At 45.4% G+C, this 23,428-nt stretch overlaps 1 protein-coding gene and 2 long non-coding RNA genes across 10 annotated transcripts in view; 2 read left to right on the plus strand and 1 right to left on the minus strand.

The window, feature by feature from the left end:
* ERG (ETS transcription factor ERG) overlaps positions 1-23,428 on the minus strand; it is a 175,492-nt gene that overhangs the window by 11,146 nt on the left and 140,918 nt on the right. For 6 of the 7 annotated variants that reach the window (XM_029082971.2, XM_029082970.2, XM_007667182.4 and 3 more), the window contains 4 exons: positions 14,474-14,625; positions 8,277-8,480; positions 7,428-7,508; positions 5,110-5,181 (listed from right to left, as the gene is read on the minus strand). In XM_029082971.2, coding sequence (XP_028938804.1) covers positions 5,110-5,181; positions 7,428-7,508; positions 8,277-8,480; positions 14,474-14,625 — 509 coding nt within the window. The remainder of the gene's footprint in view (positions 1-5,109; positions 5,182-7,427; positions 7,509-8,276; positions 8,481-14,473; positions 14,626-23,428) is intronic. The other variant, XM_039914651.1, reaches the window with a different exon arrangement.
* LOC114818195 lies at positions 996-7,439 on the plus strand. Of its 2 annotated transcripts, none has more exons than XR_003766023.1 (4): positions 996-1,701; positions 4,147-4,304; positions 5,586-5,703; positions 7,354-7,439. It is a non-coding gene; the product is annotated as an uncharacterized LOC114818195 (long non-coding RNA). The 2 variants fall into 2 exon arrangements; XR_003766022.1 differs by having other exon boundaries at positions 4,147-4,301.
* On the plus strand, positions 8,416-14,630 carry LOC114818196. The gene is made up of 3 exons (XR_003766025.1): positions 8,416-8,502; positions 9,870-9,978; positions 14,545-14,630. It is a non-coding gene; the product is annotated as an uncharacterized LOC114818196 (long non-coding RNA).

The following is a 23,428-nucleotide window of genomic DNA, read 5'->3' on the forward strand; positions in this document are numbered from 1 at the left end:
ATCACGGTCCTTTTTGACTATGCCTCCTTTTCATTGGCTCTGGGCTGCTCTTCCCTGTTGTTATTTTTTTTAAATGACCTGTTCTCACTTGTTCTTATTGTCTCTGGGTCACCCACTGCTGTCTCTTAGTCTTCCTGAATCAGAGGAGCTCACTCTGTAAAATAGAATTGAAGACTGAAAAATCTTGCAATTATAGGCTTTCTCTGGTAGGATTCATTGCCTTCTTGATTGATTCTTGCTCTTCTTGTTTGATTCTTGCTCTTCTTGTGTTTGCTGCCTCACCCTTAATTAAGATTCCATGCCTATAAAGTAGCTACTGAAACCTAGGCATTTTATAATAGCATGTATAGTAGAAGTTCACATGATTTATTTTTTTTTTTACTTTTTGCCTCAAGTTGCTTTTCTCGAGTATGTTTGAGTCCAGTAGTTTCCTATAGATGTGAGTATTTGAGGGCTTCCATGTATGCAAGTGGATGGTATGGTGCTTTTGGGTGCCTCCTGTTACCTAGATTTATTTTAAAATATTGATTACACTTGACTTGTTGCAGCAGTTAATGGGCCAGGCCCACAGTCAGCAGGCAGTGAGTAAGTAGCAGTCATGGGTCTAGGAGGGAGTGGAAACAAAGCACGGTGTGTGATTTACTACACGGCCTCTTGAACTGATTTGGTCTGGGTCAGCCTGGTTTGGTTTTGGTTCTTGTTCCCTGCCCCCTTTTATGATGGGGATGTTTAAAAGGTTTCTGTTCCTATGCCTTGCCACCCCTAGCCCCAATTATTATCATTATTATTATTATTGTCGTATAAAACATTTACTCTGTCAAGCACTGTTCTAAGCATGGGCTAGGCACAAGTTAACTAAGTCAGACTGTCCCTATCCCATATGGGGCTCGCAGTTTAAGTAGGAGGGAGCACAAGTATTGAATCCCTATTTTACAATTGAGGAAGCTGAAGCCCAGAGAAGTGATTTGCTCAAGATCACACAGCAAGCAAGTGGAGGAGCCGGAATAAGAACCCAAGTCTTCTTACTCCCTGGCTTGTACTTTTTCCACCATGCCATGCTGCTTCCCTCGCCACACTATTTCTAGATGGGAGATAACTTCAGGTTCATTACAGTGGGCAGAGAGGGACATTTCACTCCAAATTCAGGTGCTGGTGAGTAGAAACTGTGTAGCTTAGAGAGTTAGCTGACAATTCTCTCTAGGAGTAAAAGTGTCAGGGCACAGTCAAAAGCCCTCCCATGACTGTCCCTGAATTCCAGTGCTTTAGCTAGCAAAGAAAAAGGCCTGTATGCACAAGGTAAGCTGAGCTTGGTCAGCCCCTGTCATCCAGGGCTTTTGACCTAATCGAGAGGGGAGAGTGGGTATTTATCCCCATTTTACAGGGGAGGAAACTGGGGCCCAGAGAGGCTAAGTGGTGTGCGTGGGGGTCCCTTAGCAGGCCAGTGGCAGAGCTGGCTCTAGAACCCTCTGGGGGTCTCGTGACACCGGCCCCATGCTCCTTCCTCTAGGCCCCTTGGGTCTGGATGGGAATCTGTTGCGCAAAAATACTAACTAGACTGTGAAACACTGTCCTGCAATAACCAATGTCTTTCTTCTGCCTTTAGGGTAGATCGTGGTCCGACTGTGAGCCTGTCTGGGCACAGTGTGGTGCGGAGGCAGAAGAAGCGGCTGTGTGCCCACCGGCCAGGTCAGAATAGAATGGGTGAGTGCCACCACGCGGGTCTTCCTTCATGAGGGGTTTCACAAGACTGCAGCCCCAGCATTTCAGGACAATGGGGCTATTGCGCCGTGGAATCTGGCAGAAAGTCATGCTGAATGCCTCTAACAGTGCAGCAAGGATTGTGGTGTTTCTGACTGTACTCAACACCTGCCTGACTACCGTTCCCTTCTCTAAGAAATGTCACTGCTTGAGGGACAGCCCGATATAGAGGAAAGGACCCGATCTGGGAGGCAGGAGACATGGATTCTTGGCCCAGCTCTGTCTCTGATCTGTCGTTTGGCCTTGGGTAGGTCACCTAACTTCTGGGTCTCTGTTTCCTCACCTGTAAAATGGGGGATAGCCATGCCTGCCTCTCTCTACCCCACAGGGACTCTGGCCCTCAAATCACACCCAATCCAGCCTGATTTTTAGTGGAGGGGGTGTTTTGTAGTCAGTAGCAGAGGGGGTGTTTATTTGAACAAGGATTTGCATGTTTAGCATAAACACACTGCTCTCACAGATAAGCAAGCCTTTGTCTGGCTTAGTTAGAATTGTGTTCCGCCCACAGGAGGGCTCAGTCATTGATTTTATGGATAACTGACGTCAGAAGGCAGTCAGAGAGTTAAACAGAACACAAATCTGAACTGCAGTTGGTTTGCTGCATTCATTCTTAGCCCCAGAGCACTTTCCATTCACTATTTCACCCTCAAAACGTTCCCATGAGGTTGGTCAGCAGTTTTAATCTCACCCGAAGCTGAGACTCATGCCAAGTGGGAAAAAGGACAGTTTTGTGCTTAATCCTTTGAATCACTCGAAAGTATTTATTGAGCCTTTGCTCTGTGCATAGTAAGGTACTAAGAGTCAGGGGAAGTACAATAGGGCACTGAAATGGTTGATTTCTTAGATCCCAACAGTTGGTTTTTCAATCTGATTCTTCCCATTGTCCAGGATTTCAATAATAGCAACCAAGGATTATCCTCTTCATTTAACCAGCCCATGCTTTCCTGCCAGAATTAGGCTCTTCAGAGGCAACTCAAAGTGGACAAGTGGGAAAATAAGCAGCACAGTGGCATTCTATAGGGGTGAATTGGTTATTTTATTTTTCTAATGCTATATAAGTGCTCACACTATTCTAAGCACTGGGGTAAAAACAAGGTAATGTAACTCACTTGACTTGCAGGAAAGCCTGTTTCTAATAAATCACAGGCTCCCCTGCCAATGAAGTTATCCATGGTGCACTAGCATTGGCACAGATCAAAATTGGCAATTTTCCCACTGTGACCAGTGGCTATTGAAAATAGATCTTCATGTCATATTTGCTTCCAGGGCCATGCTGGGAACTAGAGATGGGCCCAAGAAGTGTTAGATCCTGTAGATTGCTTGAAACAAGCTTTTTTTCCTTAATGATGGTATTTGTTAAACGCTTACTATGTGCCAAGCACTGTTCTAAGTGCTGGGGTAGATACAAGGTAATCAGGTTGTCCCACGTGGGGCTCTCAGCCTTCATCTCCAATCTTCATCTTTACAACCTTATTGAATTTCACCTGGGGTGACCAGGAGCCAGGTACTGTTTCAAGCATTCCCCTCCTATGTCACCTCAGCATCTGGATCTGCAAGCACTTGATATTCACCTTTCTCTCAGCCCCATAGCACTTGTATACATATACTTTATTTTGTCCATGTCCCCTTCTAGATTGTAAACTCCTGTGGGCAGGGAACCTGTCTACCATCTCCCAAGTGCTCCACACACAATAAGTGCTCAGTAAATACCACTGATTGATAATAAACCTCTTCCCCAATCCCCTTATTTTCCAATGAAACGGTAGTTGTCACAATTTTTTTTGATAATCCAGGTGTCTGTAGGAATGCCTTCACTGAGGTAACCATGCATTTATTATTTATTTGTCAAAGGAGAAGTCAGATTGTATTTGAGAAAACCTACCACTCTAACATTCCCATTGCAGAGCTGGGGATACCAGAGACTCCTAGACTTGCTTTAAGATCAGACTCAATTTGTTTTCATTTTTCCTACTCCTTAGTGGTGTTGTGTCTTCCCATTGCAAGGAAGGGAGGGGTCAGTCCTTTTGCTCCAGAGCAACAGCAGGCATTAAGCATTTGGAATCCATTACTGCACCATGAAATTGTGCTGGCTGGAAATAACTATAGGTGCAGGAGAGGCCTAATGTACCTTCATGTGCAGGGGCTTCCTAATGGATGGATTGCTGGAGGAAAAGGCTGTGGGGCGGGGGTACTCTGATAATAGGTACATCCCTAATCTGTGGGGTGGATTGTCAGAGAGAACAAACATCCCCATAGGCATCCAAGCAGCCAGTGATCACAGGAGTCAGAATTCTAGGTTGGGTGGACGAAGAGTGGCCAAATAATGATGCTGTTTATGCTCTGCCACGCTCTGTTCTAACCCTAAATTCTCTCCTCGTTTTCTTTCAGAAACAAACAGGACTGGGCTGGAATCACTCTTGTATTACAATGCATCTGAGGAAATGAGTCAGCTGGTGAGGCCCATTTGAGACATGGCATCCAGAGAGCAGCGGCTGTTGTGCTCTCTGAAGTTTCACCTGTCCACTGGGGGTCCAGAAAAACAGGTAGTAGTAATTATGCTATTCATTTAATCCTTGCTGTTTTCTAGGCAGTGGGGTAAGTTCACACAGTCCCTGTCCCCTACAGGGCTCACAACCTAAATAGGAGGTGCAAAGAAATCAATCAATGGCATTTACTAAGCACTTCTTATGTTCGGAGCATTGTACTGAAAGCTAGGGCAAGTACAATGCAATAGAGGGTGTAGATACGATCCCTGCTCACAAGTTTAGAGTCTAAAGTGGGGACAGCTCAGCTTAATGCTATATGTAAAATGCCACCTTAGGAAAATGGAGCCAGGGCATGGGCAGCTACCAGTGCTGCCCAGCCTGATGGATGGTCATTTAATGGGCAAACTAGAGAAGCAAACCCATAAAATGCCTCCAAAAGTAATACCAGTGTTCATCTGTGCCATCTGACCATGCAGAGAGAGAAAACATGTTCTCTCTAGAGGATGGCAGAGGAGCTGTGGGGTGGACCACATAAAATACTCAGCTATAAGGAGATTTTCTAGATCCCTTCCTTGAAAAACCAAATTGAAAGAATTATCCAGGACAGTAAAATGTTTATGTTCAACTAATTGGGAGGGGAAGCTTTGTTTACAATCAATTGGCAGACAAAAAAGTAATTGCTACTTGCTGGATCTCTTCTTGCCTAAAGAGATGGAGCCTCCTTTCATCTCCCCAAACCTGATTTTTAGGTGCAATGGTGCTCCTGGATCAGAGCTGCTACTCATCAGGTGCAAAGTATCCAGTTCTGGATATATCCAACCTCCAGCAGTGGTACTAAATTCCAACATCACAAAAGTTTTCCTACCTGGCCTAGCTGAAATTCTTTGGGTAGGTTCCGGGTAAACCGAAGTATTTGGAAATATAAAAGCTGCACCTCCTGCAGATAAAGGGAAGAGAAAACACATGAAAAAAATCTTTATTATTTAGTCAATGCCAGATCTACTTTAGCTGATCATAACAGATTGAAGAATGAGCTCATTACACCAAGTGACTAAAGATACAAAACAGGCATTTGATTTTCAAGCCCTCGTAAGTTATAAAGTGCTTTTTGTTTTGATTTTGTGGCCTCTTGTAAGATTTCCTAAAGTGCACCAAATGTAATGATGGTTAAAAGGTTTCCAACATATATATAACTCAAGAATGAATGGGGAAAAAAATCAAACGTTTCACAAATAGTTATTTTGAACTTTATATGTAAAAGAAAGAGTCCCAGCCACTATCTAAACCTGCATGTTGTTTTCTTCCTTTCTTACATTAACTCTCATCGCCTCCTCTCTATAGGTAAGAGAGACTTTGAGGACCACTAACCCATTCATACCCCAAAGCATCCAGTCCATTCCTGCATTCGTCGCAGCACTCCACCTTCCAGGCCCTCAACAGCCATCATGCAACCGCAGAGGTAAGGCAGGGGACTGGACCCAAGCATCCTTTAGGAGCCCATTTGCCCAACCTGGGTTTGAGGCACTCAGGAGGTGGTGGTGGAATGGGACTCTTAAATGGCTTCTGTGGGTAGCCACAGTCTCAGCGATGAAATCATAATCAACTTAAAGGTCCCCACTTGGATCTGACACATAAACAGACAGAAGCAGGTAAAAGCTTTGTGGGCAGGTGAAACAGAAAAATGAGACAGTTATTATATAATTGTCTTTAAAGAACTCCTTTCTTTTGAAACATCCAAGTAATTGAGCCAAAAATGGTTGGGGGCTTGAATTCTGGAAAATGTGCTTTCCCATGGAAGCGTAAGCCTGGACTAAGGAATAATGCTGGCTGGGTTTTTCGGCTGCTGGGAAAGTTAAATAGAGGCTTGCTTTGGTGGAATAACTGTTACCTCCCACTCACTGGCCCCTTCTGGTCACTGCAGGTAGCCAGAACACCGGGAGATCCCAGCTGTTCTGCCGCCTTGTGACCGGCCCTATTTCTCTCTCCTCCCCGCAGAACATTTGGAAATTCGCAGCAAGGTTAGGCGACACACTCTCAGGTTCCTTTGAAATTGAAAACCAAACTTGGAACATGAGGGTGAATGACTGCCCTTTTAAAGGGTGGCAGGGGGTAGTCACCTTTGTTTAGGTTTACCACTGAGCTCTTGTCCCCTTCCCCCCACCATCTCCAGCTGTACTGGTTGACTGACTCATCTGCTGAGGATTCCCTATTCAGTTAATATACCTTGGTGCAGAGACCACCGCTGCCCTCCTTTAGGACTGGTGGCAGGGAAGGGTGTAATGGTGCCCAGAAAGAGCGTTCCTGAAGCAGTGAGTGGCTCAGCGGTCAGCAGGGTTCAGCACAGCTAGCAAAACAGCCAGGGAGGGATGAGGACGTTAGCTTGCATGTGGAGTACAGCCCAGGATTGCTTTATCGAGGTCCGGCCCCTCGTACGGGGGAGGGGGTGGTGAACAAAAAGGCTTAGCCGTGGACAGCTCACTTCCTTCTAAAGAAAAATTGCAGGGTTGAACTTAGGCTTTCCCACTTCCCATCCTTAACCGAGGCCAGCCGGGACAAATGTTAATTAAAGCTGGGAAATGTCCTCCTGCAAAAAAATCTACAATTTCCCCCTGCTGAGGGAAGAAAAGTGAAGCTCTGGCTCGGTCCTGGCTTGCCTGCCTAGTTGACTGAAGGAGAAACCTTGATGGAACAGGAATTTATATAATTAGAGGACTAATATAGGGAGGGCTGGTTCTGAATAAAGATTAGCCAGTCCATGGCCATGCGTTATTACAGTAGACTTGGTTTCTTTCCTCTAGCTGCCATCGGGTTCTCCCTTTGGACTGGGCTTCTCCATTCTTAGGGTCAGTTTCCCTTAATGGCCTTTTAAAGTGGCTTGGCAGAGGCGTTTAATCATCTGGGGGAGGAGCCTGCAGTCCCCTCTGTGGTTACAGCTACACTAAGCTTAGGATCCAACACTTGCTCTGCACCTCTAGCAAGGGCCGAAAACCCCCAGAAAAACAACCTCTCGGGGAGCCAAGGGCAGCTGCGAAAGCAAGCCCGGCCAGCCTCGTCACCCCCGAGGGCTACCTTCCTGCTGAACTGACCGTTTTCACGTTTTTCTCTGGAGCATGCAACTCGGAGACAGGACGCCTGAGCTGGTGAGCGGAGGCCCTAGAGGTATGGGAGCAGTGCCAGCATTACCTGTGTTTCTAGCATGCATTAACCGTGGAGAGTTTTGTAAGGCCTTATCAACATCATCTGAAGTCAAATGTGGAAGAGGAGCTACAAAACAAAACAAAAAGCAACACCAAAATGAAAAAAAAAATTTGAAAATAACCTTACCCCACCAAGAAAAAAAAAAACAAGCAATTTCTTTTTTCCTAAAGGTGAGAGGTTAAGGGGAGGGCGGGAGTGGGGGTAGAGGGAAGGCTCGAGGCCAAGCATCCATGGGGAGAACTGAAACACCATGGTGTTGCACTACAGAAATTTTACCTGCTTTTAACTGGGCTTGCTACTTTCAGGAGAACATGAAGCAATTCTGCTTTGCTTCTGGGTGATCTTATCTCACGGAACCAAAAAGCTGGCCTCTTTTAAATGATGTCAAATGCCTCGATTTCCAGTTGGGAAATCACCACTCTCCTCCTTTCATGTTTCTATTCCCTGTGAAGGTCAGAGACCTCATCACCTCTAAAGAGAAGGGACAAATACAGGAGTCCAGTCTCTCCCACCTAAATGCTACTTCTAAACTGAGTTGGAGCCCCAAGAAGCATGTGGCCAGAAAAGTCTCAATGCCATTTTCCCTCTGGTTTTCTCTATGGACAGATGAAAGTGGGATGGAGGGCAGAGTGGCCATCCACGGGGCTTTGCCTTTTGTAAAGATCGGTTACACCATACCCACCCTGGCCAAAGCCACACCATTTCTCCCGGAGGCCGCTCAGCTCCCAAACGGGAAAGCAGTGCGAGAGGTGAAAATGCTGTGGATAAATTTGGGGGTTTTTTTTGAAGCTTTTCAAGTTTTTAGTGACATCGAGGAAAGAAAACGGTCTTTACTCTCTCTGAGGTAGTGAAGGTGGGAGAGAAGGATATCGGCATTGTAGCTTGGGGTGAGTCTCTGGAAGTCATCTTTGGTCATTTTACACAGTTCCTTCCCGTCGATGTTCTGGAAGAGCAAGATGTCGACGTCGGGAAGTCCGTATTCTTTCACTGCCCATTCTAGCCACTGGCGGACGTGGTCTGTACTCCATAATGTCGGATCTGCAAGGACAGATCAAATACAGTGAGTGACAGCTGTGTTCATTTTACCCTACCACAGGGCTAAATTTTACCTTCATGAACCTAGAAGTAACACTTTGTGGTGCAGAGAGAAAAATCCCAAATTGTGAGGGTGACAAGCAGCTCTTAGAGATACAGTTGAAAATAAAACCTGTAAATATGTCAGACCCATGGGCTCCTGAACAGTTTGAGTTAGCAGAAATGCGCTTCTGAAAGTGCAGAACCCAGGCATGCTCAAGCACTGACCAGGTCCCTCAGGAAACTATCCAGAGCAGTAATGTTTCCTGGGTGTATATATATATATATATATTATATATATAATTATACAATGTTATATATAATTTTTGGTATATATTAAATAATTACTATGTGCTGAGCAGTAGAGTAGATGAGGTAGACACAGTCTCTATCCCACCTGAGGCTCACCGTCGTAAATGGAAGCATTGTGACCTAGGGCAAAGACCATGGGCCTGGGTTTCAGAGGTCCTGTGTTTTAATTCCAGGTCTGCCAGTTGTCTTCTGTGTGACCTTGGGCAAGTCAGTTAACCTCTCAGGGTCTTGGTTTCTTCATATGTAAAATGGGGATTCAACATCTGTTCTCCCTCCTGATTAGACTGGGTGGGAAACAGATGATGTCTGAGCTGATTTTCTGGTATCCGCCCCATTGCCTAGTACAGTACTTGGCACATAGGACATACTTATCAAATACCACAATTATTATTAAGAGGGATGGAGGGAAGAACAGGTATCTCATCCCCATTGTACAGGTGAAGAAAACAGAAGCTCAGATAAGTTAAATGACTTACCCAGGTCACAAATCAGGCCCGTGGCAGAGCTGGGACTAGAACCGAGCTCTCCTGACACTGTCCTCCTTATATCATCACTTTGGTCTTTGCTGAACCTGAATAAGTTATTGTCACTGGATCAGATCCTCCCTCCAAGAAAGAAAGGTGTGGACCCAAGTGATTGCAGCATCAGGAGCCTGCTGGGTTACTACATTTTCTTGTCCACTAGGGACTGACCCCACCTTGAGCTGCAGCAGTGGGAGAGGTGACCTGAAAAAATCACAAATCACTTATAAAAATTAAGCAAAAGAGTGTTATTGCATTTACTCTGCCATGCTGTGCTTTCATGAGACAAAATGTCATACATCACACACATCCTGTTTTACAGCTCTGGAGAAAATGCATGAGAGCCTGATTATTTTATCACATGGGGCTCTTATTTAAACACATTAACTCAGTCATTTTTCTTGAACAATAGCAGTGTAAAATACCACCTTCCAGATAGAAAAATTGCTCTTGGCTAGGAAAAAACAGAATGATTTCTTAGACTATGTCACAATCTTGATCATGTTTTTGTTTTTCAAAGCAAGCCCTCTGTAGACTGTAAATGCTCGGTAAACACCATTGATAGATTGATCGCTAAAGCAGCCTGAGGAGAAAGCAGCTCACTTTGAAGGTGGCTCATCACAACACAGGTATTTTCAGCAGTAACTATTTTTGAAGGATAAATGCATTTTCCCTCATTTCCCCTACTCCCCTTCCCTTCTGCATCCCCCTGGGACTTGGATTTGTACACTTTATTTACCCTCAGCCCCACAGCACTCACGTACATATCTGTAATTTATTGTAATGTCCATCTCCCTCTCTAAACTGTAAGCTCTTTATGGGCAGAGAACACATCTCCCATTTGTATAATATTGTACTCCATAACCTCTTGTTCAGAGCCTCCCAACAGCCTATTTCTGCCTTTTTCATGATTTGTCTCAGGTCAGCACCTTTGAAAGACAATTGATTTAAATCATTTAGGTCATTCTTGAATTATGTAAGTGTGAAAAATACCCTTTCCCCTCTGAAAAAACACACAAGCTGACCTTCACTATGCTTTCAAACAACAGAAAAATGGCCAAAGTCATAACCTTCCAGCTGGTCAGGAGCTTTCTGAGCTGAAGAAAAACAAGTTAATAAACTTCAGAGTTGAACACTTTAAGTTTAAGGTTGTGCAGTTAAAAAAAAATTTGAATTCTTTTTTCTTCCCAATCACTTCAAATGAAGTCTCCTCAAGAAAAGATTGCTTCAGTTTACACAGGCTGCTAGCAAATGTCGCCTTCTGCCATACGTAAATGGCCTCACTCTTCTCTTCCCCCCTTGTAGACATTTTCCACATTTACATTTTTCTTTTTTCTAAACAACTCTGAGATAAGACATTTCCCAAATTAAGAAGCACCCATAATTGTATTTCATGACTTCCGGGAGTTTAGTCTGGTAGGCTTTGAGCAAGTATTATCAATGCCTGGCACCCAATAAGCACTTAACAAATACCATCATCATTATTCTTATTATTATATTGCACTAACATACCCTTTTAAGATTGTTTCTTTTTAGTGACAAGGGATGTGGAAAGTGAAAAGGAGATGTGGTAGGGAGGGAGGTACTGACCTGAAAAGTGTGAGGGCACCCTTTGGTGAATCTCATTAATGTCACACGTACTATAAATGAAATGTGGTTAGGAATAAAACTTTTGTTTTCCCAAAAGTTGGTGCTCTTGGCTTCCTGAGTTCCATTTGGGGGTTAAAAGCAAGTACTGTCATATGTGAAGAATCTTTCAAAATGCTCCGGGCTTCTTCAAACCGGAGGCTATTGCAACCTGCAGGGTGTTTTGCAACCTGAAGAACAGGGCAAATCTGGCTAGGCTGAAGGAGGCTGTGACTTTCTCTTGGTTAACAGAACAGCACCTTTGCAGTTGGTGAGTCACCAGAAATAATGTTCACTCGTCAAAAAGGCAGATCAATACCCTGTGAAGTAACGTTAAATTTCACCCACAGTGAAAGCCTAGGAAACAATGTGAAGCTAAAATCTGTACACCCTCTAAAATGTGATTTTGGATTTTTGTGTTTCCAGCAAAATGCCTCCTTACCCCCCCGATGCTGAACTGCGAACAGGGTGGCCTAGGAGAAAGTTCACAGGCCTGGGACTTGGGATAATTGGCTTCAAATCCCAGCTCTGCCACTTACCTGCTGGGTGCCTTTGGGCAAGTGCCTCAGTCTCCTCATCTCTAAAATGGGGATTAAATAACTGTCATCTCTCCCATTTAAAACTGCGAGGCCCAGGGGTGACCGGGCAGTGTCTGTACGATCTGATTTTTCTTCTATCGACTCTAGTGCTTAGTACACAGTGCTTGGCACATAGTAAGTGTGTAACAAGTACCACAGTTATTATTAGAACACCTGCAGGCCAGACAGCTGGGCTTTGCCCAGAATGCCTTTCGTTAAACCCACCGGAGCCCTGAGCTGTTCCCTCTGAAGAGAATCCTCGATGTAGGCTACGGTCTCAGGGAAAGAAAAGACCCCCATGTTGCCTTAAAGGACAAGGCACAAACCAAACAGCCCCTGATGGGGGACATTAATGACACAGAAGCGTTTTTTATCCAGTTTAGACCTTCTCTCCTCTTGCTGCAACACACTGTGCTGGGGATTAGGGAACTCTCTGGGATTGCGCAATTGGGATGTGTGTGTATGTGTGTGTGCACGTGCGTGCATGTACTCGTGCCCCTACAGCTTGACAAATAACTGAAAGAGTTACAGCTTGCAAAATCAGCCACAACTAGGGCTCTTACGTACGTTACCAACCGAATAACCGTAGCGGTATTAAGCAATAGGGTCGGGGCTCAAGTGGGAAGAATTGTGTCTCCAAAACCAATCACAAGGACTGACCGCTCAACCGAAGGGCTCTAGAATCACTCAGAGGCTAATAATGATACTACTACTAATCCTTTTAGACAGTAAGCTCCTTGGGGCCAGGGAATGTACCTGCCAATTCTGTTACCCTGTATTCTCCGAAGTGCTTAGTTGCATGCGCTGCATGAAGAAAGTTCTCAAATACCACTGATTGATACTAATACCTGATGGGATTGATTGTTTGTTGACTTTGTGCTCTGCCTTAAGCTCCTGGGATGACATGAGATAAGCAGCCCAGAAAGCAGGGCCGGGCAGCAAGGGAGGGAGAACTAATTTAGTTGGGGACATTACTCCATGGGGAAGGTCAAGGTCTTTTGCCTCCCCATCTATACTGAGCTTCTTGTGGGCGAGGAATGCGTCTACCAAGTCACATTGTACACTCCCAAGTGCTTATTACAGTGCTCTGCACACAGTAAAACATTTAATAAATACCTTTGACTGACTCGATTCTGTGGGTTTGTCCAAACCTTTTATCTCAGTGAGTGGGGCCTTCCCTTCAGCCCAGTGGGAAAGAGCTAAAGTATCCTGATGTTCTTTTCCTTTTAAACCACAGGGCATCATCTAATGGGGACAATAATAATAATAGTAGCATTTGTTAAGCCCTTACTATGTGCCAGGCACTGTACTAAGCAATGGGGTAGATACACACTAATCAGGTTGGATACAGTCCCTGTCTCACATGGGGCTCACAATCTTAATCCCCATTTTACAGCTGAGGTAACTGAGGCACCGAGAAGTTAAGTGACTTGCCCTAGGTCACACAGCAGAGAAGTGTCAGAGCCAGGATTAGAACCCAGGTCCTTCTGACTACCAGGCCTGTGCTCTATCCACTAGGCCACACTGCTTCTCTGTGGAGTCCATTGTGAGCCCCAGGCCCCTAATGGGTTTTCTGACTTGTTTTGGGTAAATAACCTTATTTATCTTCACTTTAGTTTCCTCATCTGTAAAATGGATCTAATCACACCAGTGTCCTCCACACTGAAATCAATCAATCAGTCGTATTTACTGAGTGCTTACTATATGCAGATCACTGTACTAAGCACTTGGGAAAGTACAATACAATTATAACACATTCCCTGACCACAGCTGAATTTACAGTCGAGAGGAATGGTGAAAACTGCCTAGATATAATATCTGAGAGAGGAAATGGGAGTCGGGGGACCCAGTTCTGCCAGGTGCCTGCTGAATGACCTGCCTCAGTTCCCTCATCTGTAAAATGGGGCTAAGATACCTGATCTCCCTCCTTAGACTGTGAGCTGTATGTAGGAGAGGGATTGTGTTGAATTTTTTGCATCTAACAGTGCTTTGCACCTTGTGAACAGCTTAATAGATACCTTAATGGTCATTAACTCAGGTGGGACAACCTGATTACCCTGTATCTACCCCAGCGCTTAGAACAGTGCTCTACACATAGTAAGCGCTTAACAAATACCAACATTATTATTAAAAATGCTGCATCACACTTCACAGTTGGTCTCTTGTAAAAATTTCCCCGTATGCTTAATATAAACAGGGATCAAAAATGACTCAATTCAATTTAAAGAGTTCATGTGACAACCCTACTGACTCTAAATAATGTGTTCCAATCTTGTGTTTCGGCCCCTGCACTTCAGTAAGAGACTGCAGTAAAAATAGAACAAGCTTGTTGATCTCCTAACCCAGTGTTCACAAATTACAACCAAAACCCTTCTCTTCCACAGGCTCCCGCTGTCTTCAGACTACCTGAACACAGGCAGGCAGACAGGCACCTGCAGCTCAGAGGTTCTAATCCTGGGTTTCCATCCTGGCTTGGCCACTGGCCTGCTGTAACCCTGGGCAACTCACTTAGCCTCTCAGTGCCTCAGTTTCCTCATCTGTAAAGTGGGCATTAAATACCAGTTCTGGTTCCCCATTAGACTGTTAGCCCCATGTGGGATGGAGACTTTTTTTTTTTTGGTCTTCAGTGGTATTTGATAAGCGCTTACTTGTAAGTGCTGGTAATCAGGTTGGACACAGTTCTTGTCCCACATGAGGCTCAGTCTTAAACCTCATTTTACAGATAAAGTAACTGAGGCACAGAGAAGTGAAGTGATTATGCCCCACCTGATGATCCTGTATCTACCCCATGGCTTAGTACAGCACTTGGCATATAGTAAGTGATCAATGAGTGTGACAAATCAAATCACTCTTTGGTGGCTGGTTTTGCCCCATACAAGGTTGGCACAGGTCCCAGAGAAGGAGCCTATAAGTCTCTGACCTGCTGGCACGATCACCCTCCTCTCATTCGTGGTCATGTTGGGTGGTGGGATGTGTTTCTCTTCCATGTAGCTGCCATAGTTCATCCCGACGCTGTCCGGGCTGTGGACCATCTTCCCTCCCTTGGCCACGCTGCAGTCATCGGGGGAGTTCCTGAGGGGAAAGAAGGACATTTCCTCCATCAGTGCGAGTGACCCAGGCCAACTCCCCGGGTCGAGGACAGGAGCCCAAGGCGTGATTTGTGAACAGGAATGTTAATCACAACTCTTGGTCAAGGTGGGGAAAAATGTGGGACCTGGGCATTTATTTTCTCTTCCAGCCCTGCAACGGCCAGCTCCAAGTGCTTCTGGCAGGAAACTATGCAGAGGGAGAGGTGGGTCCAGAGACTCTGCTTATTCAGACCATGTCTTTTACCTTATGTCACTCTCATGCATTTAGCACAATGCCCTGCACACAGAGAGGAATGCTCAATAAATTTTGCTAATTATTAATTATTTGTTGTGTCTGCTTTATACTGGTGGCGTGGGGTTCTCAGTCCCTCTCACCATGAGGTGAAAAACACATAAAGATGGTGTGAGACTGTGTGAGGAAGGGCAGAGAGGTCCTTCCTGCCAACAAGGTCTCCATCTTGGCTGCTTTCATCTCAAAAAGCCCAGTGGGAAAGCTGTCCCCCATTACAATATAGGTGCCTTGTGGGCAGGGAGCATGTGTTTTGCTCCTGTTGGACTCTCCAGGGCGCTTAGTATATCTAGTGATTTGCACTCGGTAGTAGAAGCTCAATAAAGACCACTCAGAAATAGTTTCTTTGCTCTGCTTCCCTCAACATTCCCATCAACGGGCAGGAGAGCCTAGATAAGCTCCCTTGTGCTTAGTACAGTGCTCTGCACACAGTAAATTTAATTGATAGCACTGACTGCAAAGTAAAATGCCAGCCAGCTGCATGCTTCCAGCCCAAGCCTCTTCCTACCACTGCTCCAAGAGAAACCCAGGAGATGGGAAAATCTGAAAACAAATAGGGGAACTACAATAAAAGCACGCAGGGTGGAGGAGGGATTGGGTCTACCAACCATTACACTGTTCATTTCCAAACACTTTGTGTTCTGCACAAAGTCCACACTCAAATACCCCCGATTGACTGGCCACAGTTTTAGGCAAAATTGACCAAGTTCACCGGCACAATTGTTCCCCAGGAGACATTTGTTGGATCCCTCTCTGGGCACACTCCTTGCAGTGAGATAAACTGACCATGGTATTTATCGAACGCTTACTGTGAGGGCTAGGAAGAATTCAGTACAACAGTTGGTAGACCCGTTCCCAGCCCACAGCAAGTTTTGTGCAGTACCCGCCCTCGAAGAGTTTACCATCACCATCCAGGGCGGATGACAGACACTTAAAAAGACACACTCGGATAATCACACCTGGATAATATACACTGACTACTACTATCGCAATTCAAATGTCATAAAATAAATTAGAAGACAGCGAATGGAGGTGTAGTTGCTAAATAATACATGAACAACCTGAAAAGGCACAGAAATGCATATTATGGGGAGGGAGGCTGTGGCGAAAAGGGAAATCATGGAAGTTGCACATTGAAGCAGAGAGAATACTAAATAATTTAAATAATTGACTCCTTTCAAGTTGGGAAGAGATTTATGGAGGAGAAGGGGTTGCAGATGGGCACGGTAAGGATAAGTGAGGTCAGGGCAGTGACTGATCACAGAGGCTGTTTATGTCGGAAACTCAGACCCTGGTTGGGCAGGGCACTTCAGGCTACTCAGGTCTGGGAAGACTGGCGACTGCTGAGCTGGAAGCTGTGTTTCTGGCCACAGAAAATCTTTAAGAATTAATGCTGCACATGGGACTTGTATAACAGGCTTGGAATGGCCTCAGAATTTTCTTCCTGCCAGGCAAAGACCTAGAATGTGGCCCTCCGATGCATTTCACCATTGCCCTTCCATCCAAAGAAAGGTATCCAATTCAAATAATAAAACCAAAGAAGTATCTTAATAAATGAGGCTTTTAAAAATAAAGAAAATGAACCTGTGAGCACACAATATTCTTTTGTTCCAATTGTCCTTGTGGATATGAGGACATAACATTGAAAAGGGAAATTCACCCTTTAGAGAACAACCCCCTTTGAAGAGTGACAGGGTTGTCTTTTCCTAACGGTTAAACTTTTTCTATTTTGTCTAAAATAACTGAATCTTCCAGGCCTGGAATCAAATATGAAATTCTCCCAGCATTAAACAATGGTGGATGGCCTCACTGAACATCCTGGTACACGAGGTTTTCTCTTTCACTTTCTGCTACATTTTGTGGCTTCCTGGCTTCCAAAATCTATGAAGGTGGTCTTATTCTCCAAATAGAATTATTCCCCAAATAGAATTATTACCTCTTGTGCCTGATGTTTAGGTGACTCTCTGCCCCCAATAATGGAAACTTCCTTCAAATGCCCTTCCTCTCCCCTTCCCCTGTTATAGACCCAAGTGGAGGCCATTAATGGAAAATTCCTAAAAATCAGTTACAGGGCCCCATCCCTAGATGTTCATTCATAAAGGCCTCCACCCTGAGATTCATTCATTTAAGGCCTCGTTAAGAGAGATAAACTTGTTATTCAGACACTGGGCTAATGGTCCTTTGAGAGTCTGAGTGCAAATACCTCCCAGCTCTTTCTCGTGCAGGATAAGACAAAGTTCCTGAGAGGCCACTGTTTCACAGGCAGCAGGAAGACTTCTCTGGGAACGATTCTTGATTTCATCCCTGCCCCAAAAGACTTTCCCGTTCTTTCAGCAAACTCTGAAAAGGTGCTCAGTTTTAAAGGACACAGATTAGACAGATAGCCTATCCCCGGAACCACTTACAAGGCAGTAACAACTCCACCCATTACAAACTTTAAATTCTCTCCACTGGTGCCATCCATTAAATTTGCATTTCAAGCAAGTTAATGCTTACTAGGTTGTCGTGCCAAAGACAGATTCTCTCCCTCCCGGTTTGTTGCTTGGTGACTACCCAAATCCTGGGCGAATGCAAAATATCTTTCTTGCCAGACTAACCTCCTTGAGGATAGGGACGGTGCCATCTTCCTACCCTGTACTTTCACAGTTGCTTAGCGCAGTGCTCTGCACACAGCAGGCACTCAATAAATATGACAGACTGATAGATCCTTCCTGCTAAACTCTCTTGCTAACAGTCCCTACCTACACTGGACTCATATTCTAAAAGGGAGGGAGAGCAGGTTTCACCCCTATTTTACAGATGAGGAAGGTGAGGTTCGGAGAAGTTAAGTAAAGCAGGGTGGCTTATTTGAAAGAGCACTGGCCTGGGAGTCAAAGGATCTGGGTTTTAATTCTGGTTCCGCCACTTTCCTACTCTGTGACTTTAGGCAAATCACAACTTCTCGGTGCCTCAGTTCTGTCATCTGCAAAATGGGGATTCGATACTTGCTCTCCCTCCTACATAGATTTGTGAACCTCATGTGGGACTTGATTATCTTGCCCAAGATCACAGAGAACACCACGTTTTTTCCAGACGGCCACCCTGCCTCTTCCCCCACTTGTCTCCTACTTAGATGCAAACTTGCAGATTTCTGAGGGGCTCTTGCTTACGGTTAACAAAACAAAATATCTTGACTAAAAGGAAATACTTGGCTTACCCAGCATCGAATGGCTCTCCTAAAACAAGCCTGAGCTGAGAGAAGCGTAAAAGGAGCAGAGACATAAGGACCGCATTTTCCCTCCCCCAAAGACTGGGTTTTAAAGCTCATGGAAAAAGCGCTTGGCGAAACTGAATCTGGGGCTTTGCTAAATTCAAAGTGGGAAGAGCCAAACCCCAAACCCACCAGGCTCCCATGGAATCCTGAGATGGGAACACCAGGAGACGGCTCCACCCCCAAGGCTCCGGGGCCCTGGGCCCCTCTGCCTTCATCCTCCAAAGGGCCCCTCAGCCACCGCTACTCACAGAGGCTGGTCTGTGGCACCCTCCCTCTCCCCACCCCTCGCCCCTCCAATCTTCCTGCCATACTGCCTGGCACTGCAATGCCGATAAGATTTTTCTGAGGTGATATTTTTCCTTGACTGCCTGGTGCCAATCAGCGCCTCCCTCTAGCCCAACATGGGACAGAGGTCCCAGATGCTCCCCTCCCAGGTCAGATCTGATTTCCCTGTGGGTAGTCCAGCACTCAGACCAGTGCTCTGCATAGCATGACTGTTTAGACTGTGAGCCCGTTGTTGGGCAGGGATTGCCTCTATCTGTTGCCAAACTGTACATTGCAAGCGCTTAGTACAGTGCTCTGTACATAGTAAGCACTCAATAAATACAATTGAACGAATAAATGAATTTAAAAGTACCCTCGCATATGCCAGCCATTGGTACCTACTCCTGAGTGGGATGCTTGTGTCCTGAGGAGAGATTCGTCAGTCAGTGGCATTTATTGAGCACCTACTAAAAACTCTACGAAATGTGTGGGAAAGTACAATAGGAAAAAAAGAGCTAGGCCTAGGAATCCAGAGGCCTGGGTTCTAATCCTGCTTCCACCATGTACCTGCTGTATGACTATAGTCAAGTCACTTCACTGGGCTTCAGTTTCTTTACCTGTAAAATGGGGATTAAATATCTGTTCTCCCTCCTCCTTAGTCTGTGAGCTCCATACTGGACAGGGACTGTGCCCAACCTGATGATCTTATATGTTCCCCAGAACTTAATACAGTGCTTGGGCAAAAGTCAGTCCTTAACAAATACAACTATCATTATTATTCTTCAGTTTCTGCCCTCAAAGAGCTTACACTCTCAGGGGAAATGGGTGCTCAAAAAGGACCATTATTAGGTGCCTCCTCAGCAGTGTTTAACATAAATTACTATTATTTGAATTTTGAATTTCTATTTGAGAGTAGGAAGGTAGGAAAGACAACCTGAGGCACTGAGCTGGTGAATTTTAGGCAGGTGTCATTTTTACCTTTGGCACTCTAGTTACAGTTTCCATATTAGTACTCCTCTTTTCGGATGGGAAATGGATCCAAGTAAATTGACTCTAACTGGGAGGCTCCATCCAACGAATGGGGGCCGGAAGCTTGTGGGAGGAGAGTCTGTGAGGTTCGGGCAAGGACGGGCACCTGGCTAGAATGGGGGCCGGGGGAATGTGAGGGGGAAAAGGACGATTTCTTCCCAGCCCCACTCTGTGCTGCTCTGACCCAGTGCTCCCCGGGCCCAGTTCTCTTCCCACCCATCTTGCTGCTGTTCAAGATGGCTGCCAGTTGGTCAAAAACTTCTGACATGTGTATAGGGGTCTGTGCTATCCAAATCAATATCCTAGCTGTTTTAGCTTGTAGGTGATAGGGCCATGCAGGACCTTGAGAAGTCAATCGTTCTAACTTCCTGGCCCCAGGCAGGTGAAAAACCAGGTCACCCAGGATAAATGATTGTGTGCCCTTCCCTTCCCAAGCCCTCTCCAATAGATAAGCATCCACGGGAAACATACCTGGAGCATTCCACGCACAGAATTTGTCAGCCGGGTCCTTCTGCTTTAAGTCGCTTTAGTTTCTCAGAGAGGAAATAATACAATCCAAAGCCTCGGAGATGATTTTGGTGCTTTGGTTTCCGTGTTTTTATAACAAGCTATGTAAATCTGGTTAACCGAAGTAGTGGCAGTTCCAAGGTTAAAACCCTGAACCACTGCTACCTCCTCCCTGAATCCACAACTCCCACCCCGTGCCTATAAAACGCCATCTGTCTGCTGGAGGGAGAGAGGACCTGTCATTTCCTTCTGCTGCCTAATGGACCTTTCAGTTTGGCAACCTCTTGGCCCTACGGGAGAATGGAGAGGTAGAATTTAAGGGACAGCTCAAGGAAAGAGAGACGGTGACATCAGGAAACCCACCTCAATGGACCCCAGAGGAGGGGACAGGAGGTTCCAAGGGTGACAGGATGTTGATTTTTTTTTTAAATGGTATTAAGCACTTATTGTGTGCCAGCCACTGTACTAATCACAAGATAATCAGATACAAGAGACAAAAGATAATCAGGTTGGACTCAATCCATGTCTCACAAAGGACACACACTCTTAATCCTCATTTTAAAAATGAGGTAACAGGCACAGAGAAGTTAAATAATTTGCCCGAGGTCACAGAGCAGACAAGTGGGGAGCAGGGATTAGAACTCGGGTCCTCTGACTCCCTGCCCCGTGCCCTTTCCATTAGGCCACCCTGCTTTTTGTAATTGGATTCAAAGCCTCCAGGACAGATGTCCATTCTAGGGGGAGAGGCTCTTCTGGGCATGGGATTCCATGGCAACTTCTGCAAACCTAATTCTCAACAAGAAGGTGAAATCACTCTAACTCATAAGTAGGTTTAAGTGAAGAATATTATTTTAAAAGGCTACTCTGTCCTAACATGAACAGCTGGTTCCACAAATACTTGGACTATCTGAAGTGTAGAAAAAATCAGAGAACAGTGAACTCTGGGAAAAGGCATCCCCTCCCCACCCCCCAACCCCCCCACCGTGCTTAGGGAGGGAAACTGGTAACTTCCACTTACCGGCAAGGGAGGACAGGGAACTCATCTATTGTCACAGCCAAACACCCCCTACTGCCTGAAGCGCTTAGAGACCACACGTCGGTCACCCTGATCTGAGCAACGGGAAGCTGAACTAACCGGGCCCAGGTCATTGAAAATCCAGATAATTGAACAAAACTGAGGGTAACTGAGGGTTGGTCAAGTGACAACTCAGATTACTGATCCAAATAGTCTGTGGCGGTAATCTGCGCTAGCCTCAGCTCAGAAACCCTAAGTCAGTGTTCACAGAAACAGCTTTCCACTCTATCTGCCATTGTTATTCCAGTAACCGTGTGTGGACTCACGAGCAGAAATAAAGTTAAGAGGAAGTAGACAGTGAAATCATCTCTGGTAGTAAACATTAGGAACATCGGGGCCCTTCCGTCCCCAACAAAATGTCAAGGTTTAGCACCCATTTCCTGTTCATGCTCTAGTGATTAGGCCTTCAGGAGATGTTAGCGGCAAAATGAGCATCTGTGTTAAAAGTCAAGCGAGGCCTTTGCTCTAAGTAAAGGAGAGGTCTACCCTGACTTTTCCTGGGGAGACCTATGCAACTAAGTCAGAGTTAACAGGGGCCTGGCCCCTGACTGGCTCTCTGGGGGCAGGGACCTGGCCCTCTAGTGAGCCTGGCACAGGGTTCTGCCCACAGGGATGATGATGGTGAAGCAGTCTTTACGGGAACAACAGCAAGGCTTGGCCTGACATTTCGGGGCCCAGATCTGCATGGGGAGGAATTGCTAACAGTGCTCGCAGCTTTCCTGGTGCCACGTGTGGCGAGAAGCCCCTGCCCAGTGAGTACATTCATTCACTCAATTGTATTTATTGAGCTCTTACTGTGTGCAGAGAACTGAACTAAATGCTTGGGAAAATAGAATATGACAGAGTTGGTATACAGCATCCCTGCCCAAGAAGACCTTACAGTCTTCAGTGGGAGATAGATGTTAAAATAGACTAGGAGTAGGAGAAATAGTAGAGTATAAGAATATTTACACAAATCCTGCGGGGCTGAGGTGTGTATCAAACTGCCTCATAGGTACACAGCCAACTGCATAGTCATTTTTATGATATTTGTTAGGCACTGTACTAAGCACTGGGGTAGGTACAGACTAATCAGGTTGGACATAATCCCTGTCCCATATAGGGCTCAGAACTTTAATCCCCATTTCACAGATGAGGTAACTGAGGCACAGGGAAGTTAAGTGACTTGCCCAAAGTCACTCAGTAAACAGGTGGGAGAGCCAGATTGAATCCAGGTCCATCTGACTCCCAAGCCTATGCTCCATCCATTACACCATACTGCTTCTCCAGCAGAGTTGATCCAGAAGGGAGGGCGGAGAGGGGAACTAAACGACAGTCTAGAAAAGCCTTTTGGAAAGAGATGTGATTTTGGGGGGGGTTGAAGATAGGGAGCATGGTGGACTGTCGGTTATGAAAGGGCAGGAAGTTCCAGGCCCAAGGGAAGACATGGACAAGGGGTCAGACGCGGGATAGAGGACATTGAGGTATAGAGAGTAGGTTGGTGTAAGAGGAGCAGAGTGTGCAGGTTGGGTTGAGGTAGGAGATCAGAGAGGTTAGGTAGGAGGGAGAGAGCTGATTGAGAGCCTTAAAACCGATGGTAAGGAGTTCCTGTTTGATGTGGAGATGGGTGGGCAACCACTGGAGTTGAAACAGCTCCAGGGGGCCTCATGGGAAGATCATGGGACTAGAAATCGGCAGACCAAGATTCTCATCCAGGCTCCGCCACTTACTTGTTGTGTAACTTTGGACAAATCATTTAACGTCCCTGTGCCTCAATTTCCTAGTCTCCAAAATGGGGATTAACTACCTCCCTCTTAGACAGTGAGTGCTGTGTGGGACAGGGACTGTGTCTGATCTGATTATCCTGTATCTATCCCAGGACAGAGCACATTGCTTGGAACACAGTAAGCGCTTAAAAAATCCCACAATTATTATTATTATTTTTGGAAAGAGCATGGGACTGGGACTCAGGAGACTTGGGTTCTAACCCCTGCTCAGCTACTGGCGTGCTGAGTGACCTTAGGCAAGTCATTTAATTGCTCTATGTCCCAGTTTTCCTCACCTGCAAAATGGGAATAAGATCCCTGTTCTCTTTACTTCTTAGACTGTTAGCCCCATATAGGGGTAGGGTTTTTTAGTCTGATTATCATAACTGTATCCAGAGCATAGCACGATCCTCAGAAGTTGGCATACAAATTCTTAATAAATACCACAGAATAATAATAATATTTAAAATGCATATTTCCAGAATTATATATTTTATTCCATGACTAAAGTTTGAACCATCAGAGCCTGAATTATATTGTCCCACACACATACATACATATGCAATGAACCTACATATACCACAGACACATGCACACAAAACGCAATTCTCTCCTTCTTAGGTA

The sequence above is a fragment of the Ornithorhynchus anatinus genome, chromosome 18 (genome assembly GCF_004115215.2).
Source record: "Ornithorhynchus anatinus isolate Pmale09 chromosome 18, mOrnAna1.pri.v4, whole genome shotgun sequence".
Classification (NCBI taxonomy): Eukaryota; Metazoa; Chordata; class Mammalia; order Monotremata; family Ornithorhynchidae; genus Ornithorhynchus; species Ornithorhynchus anatinus.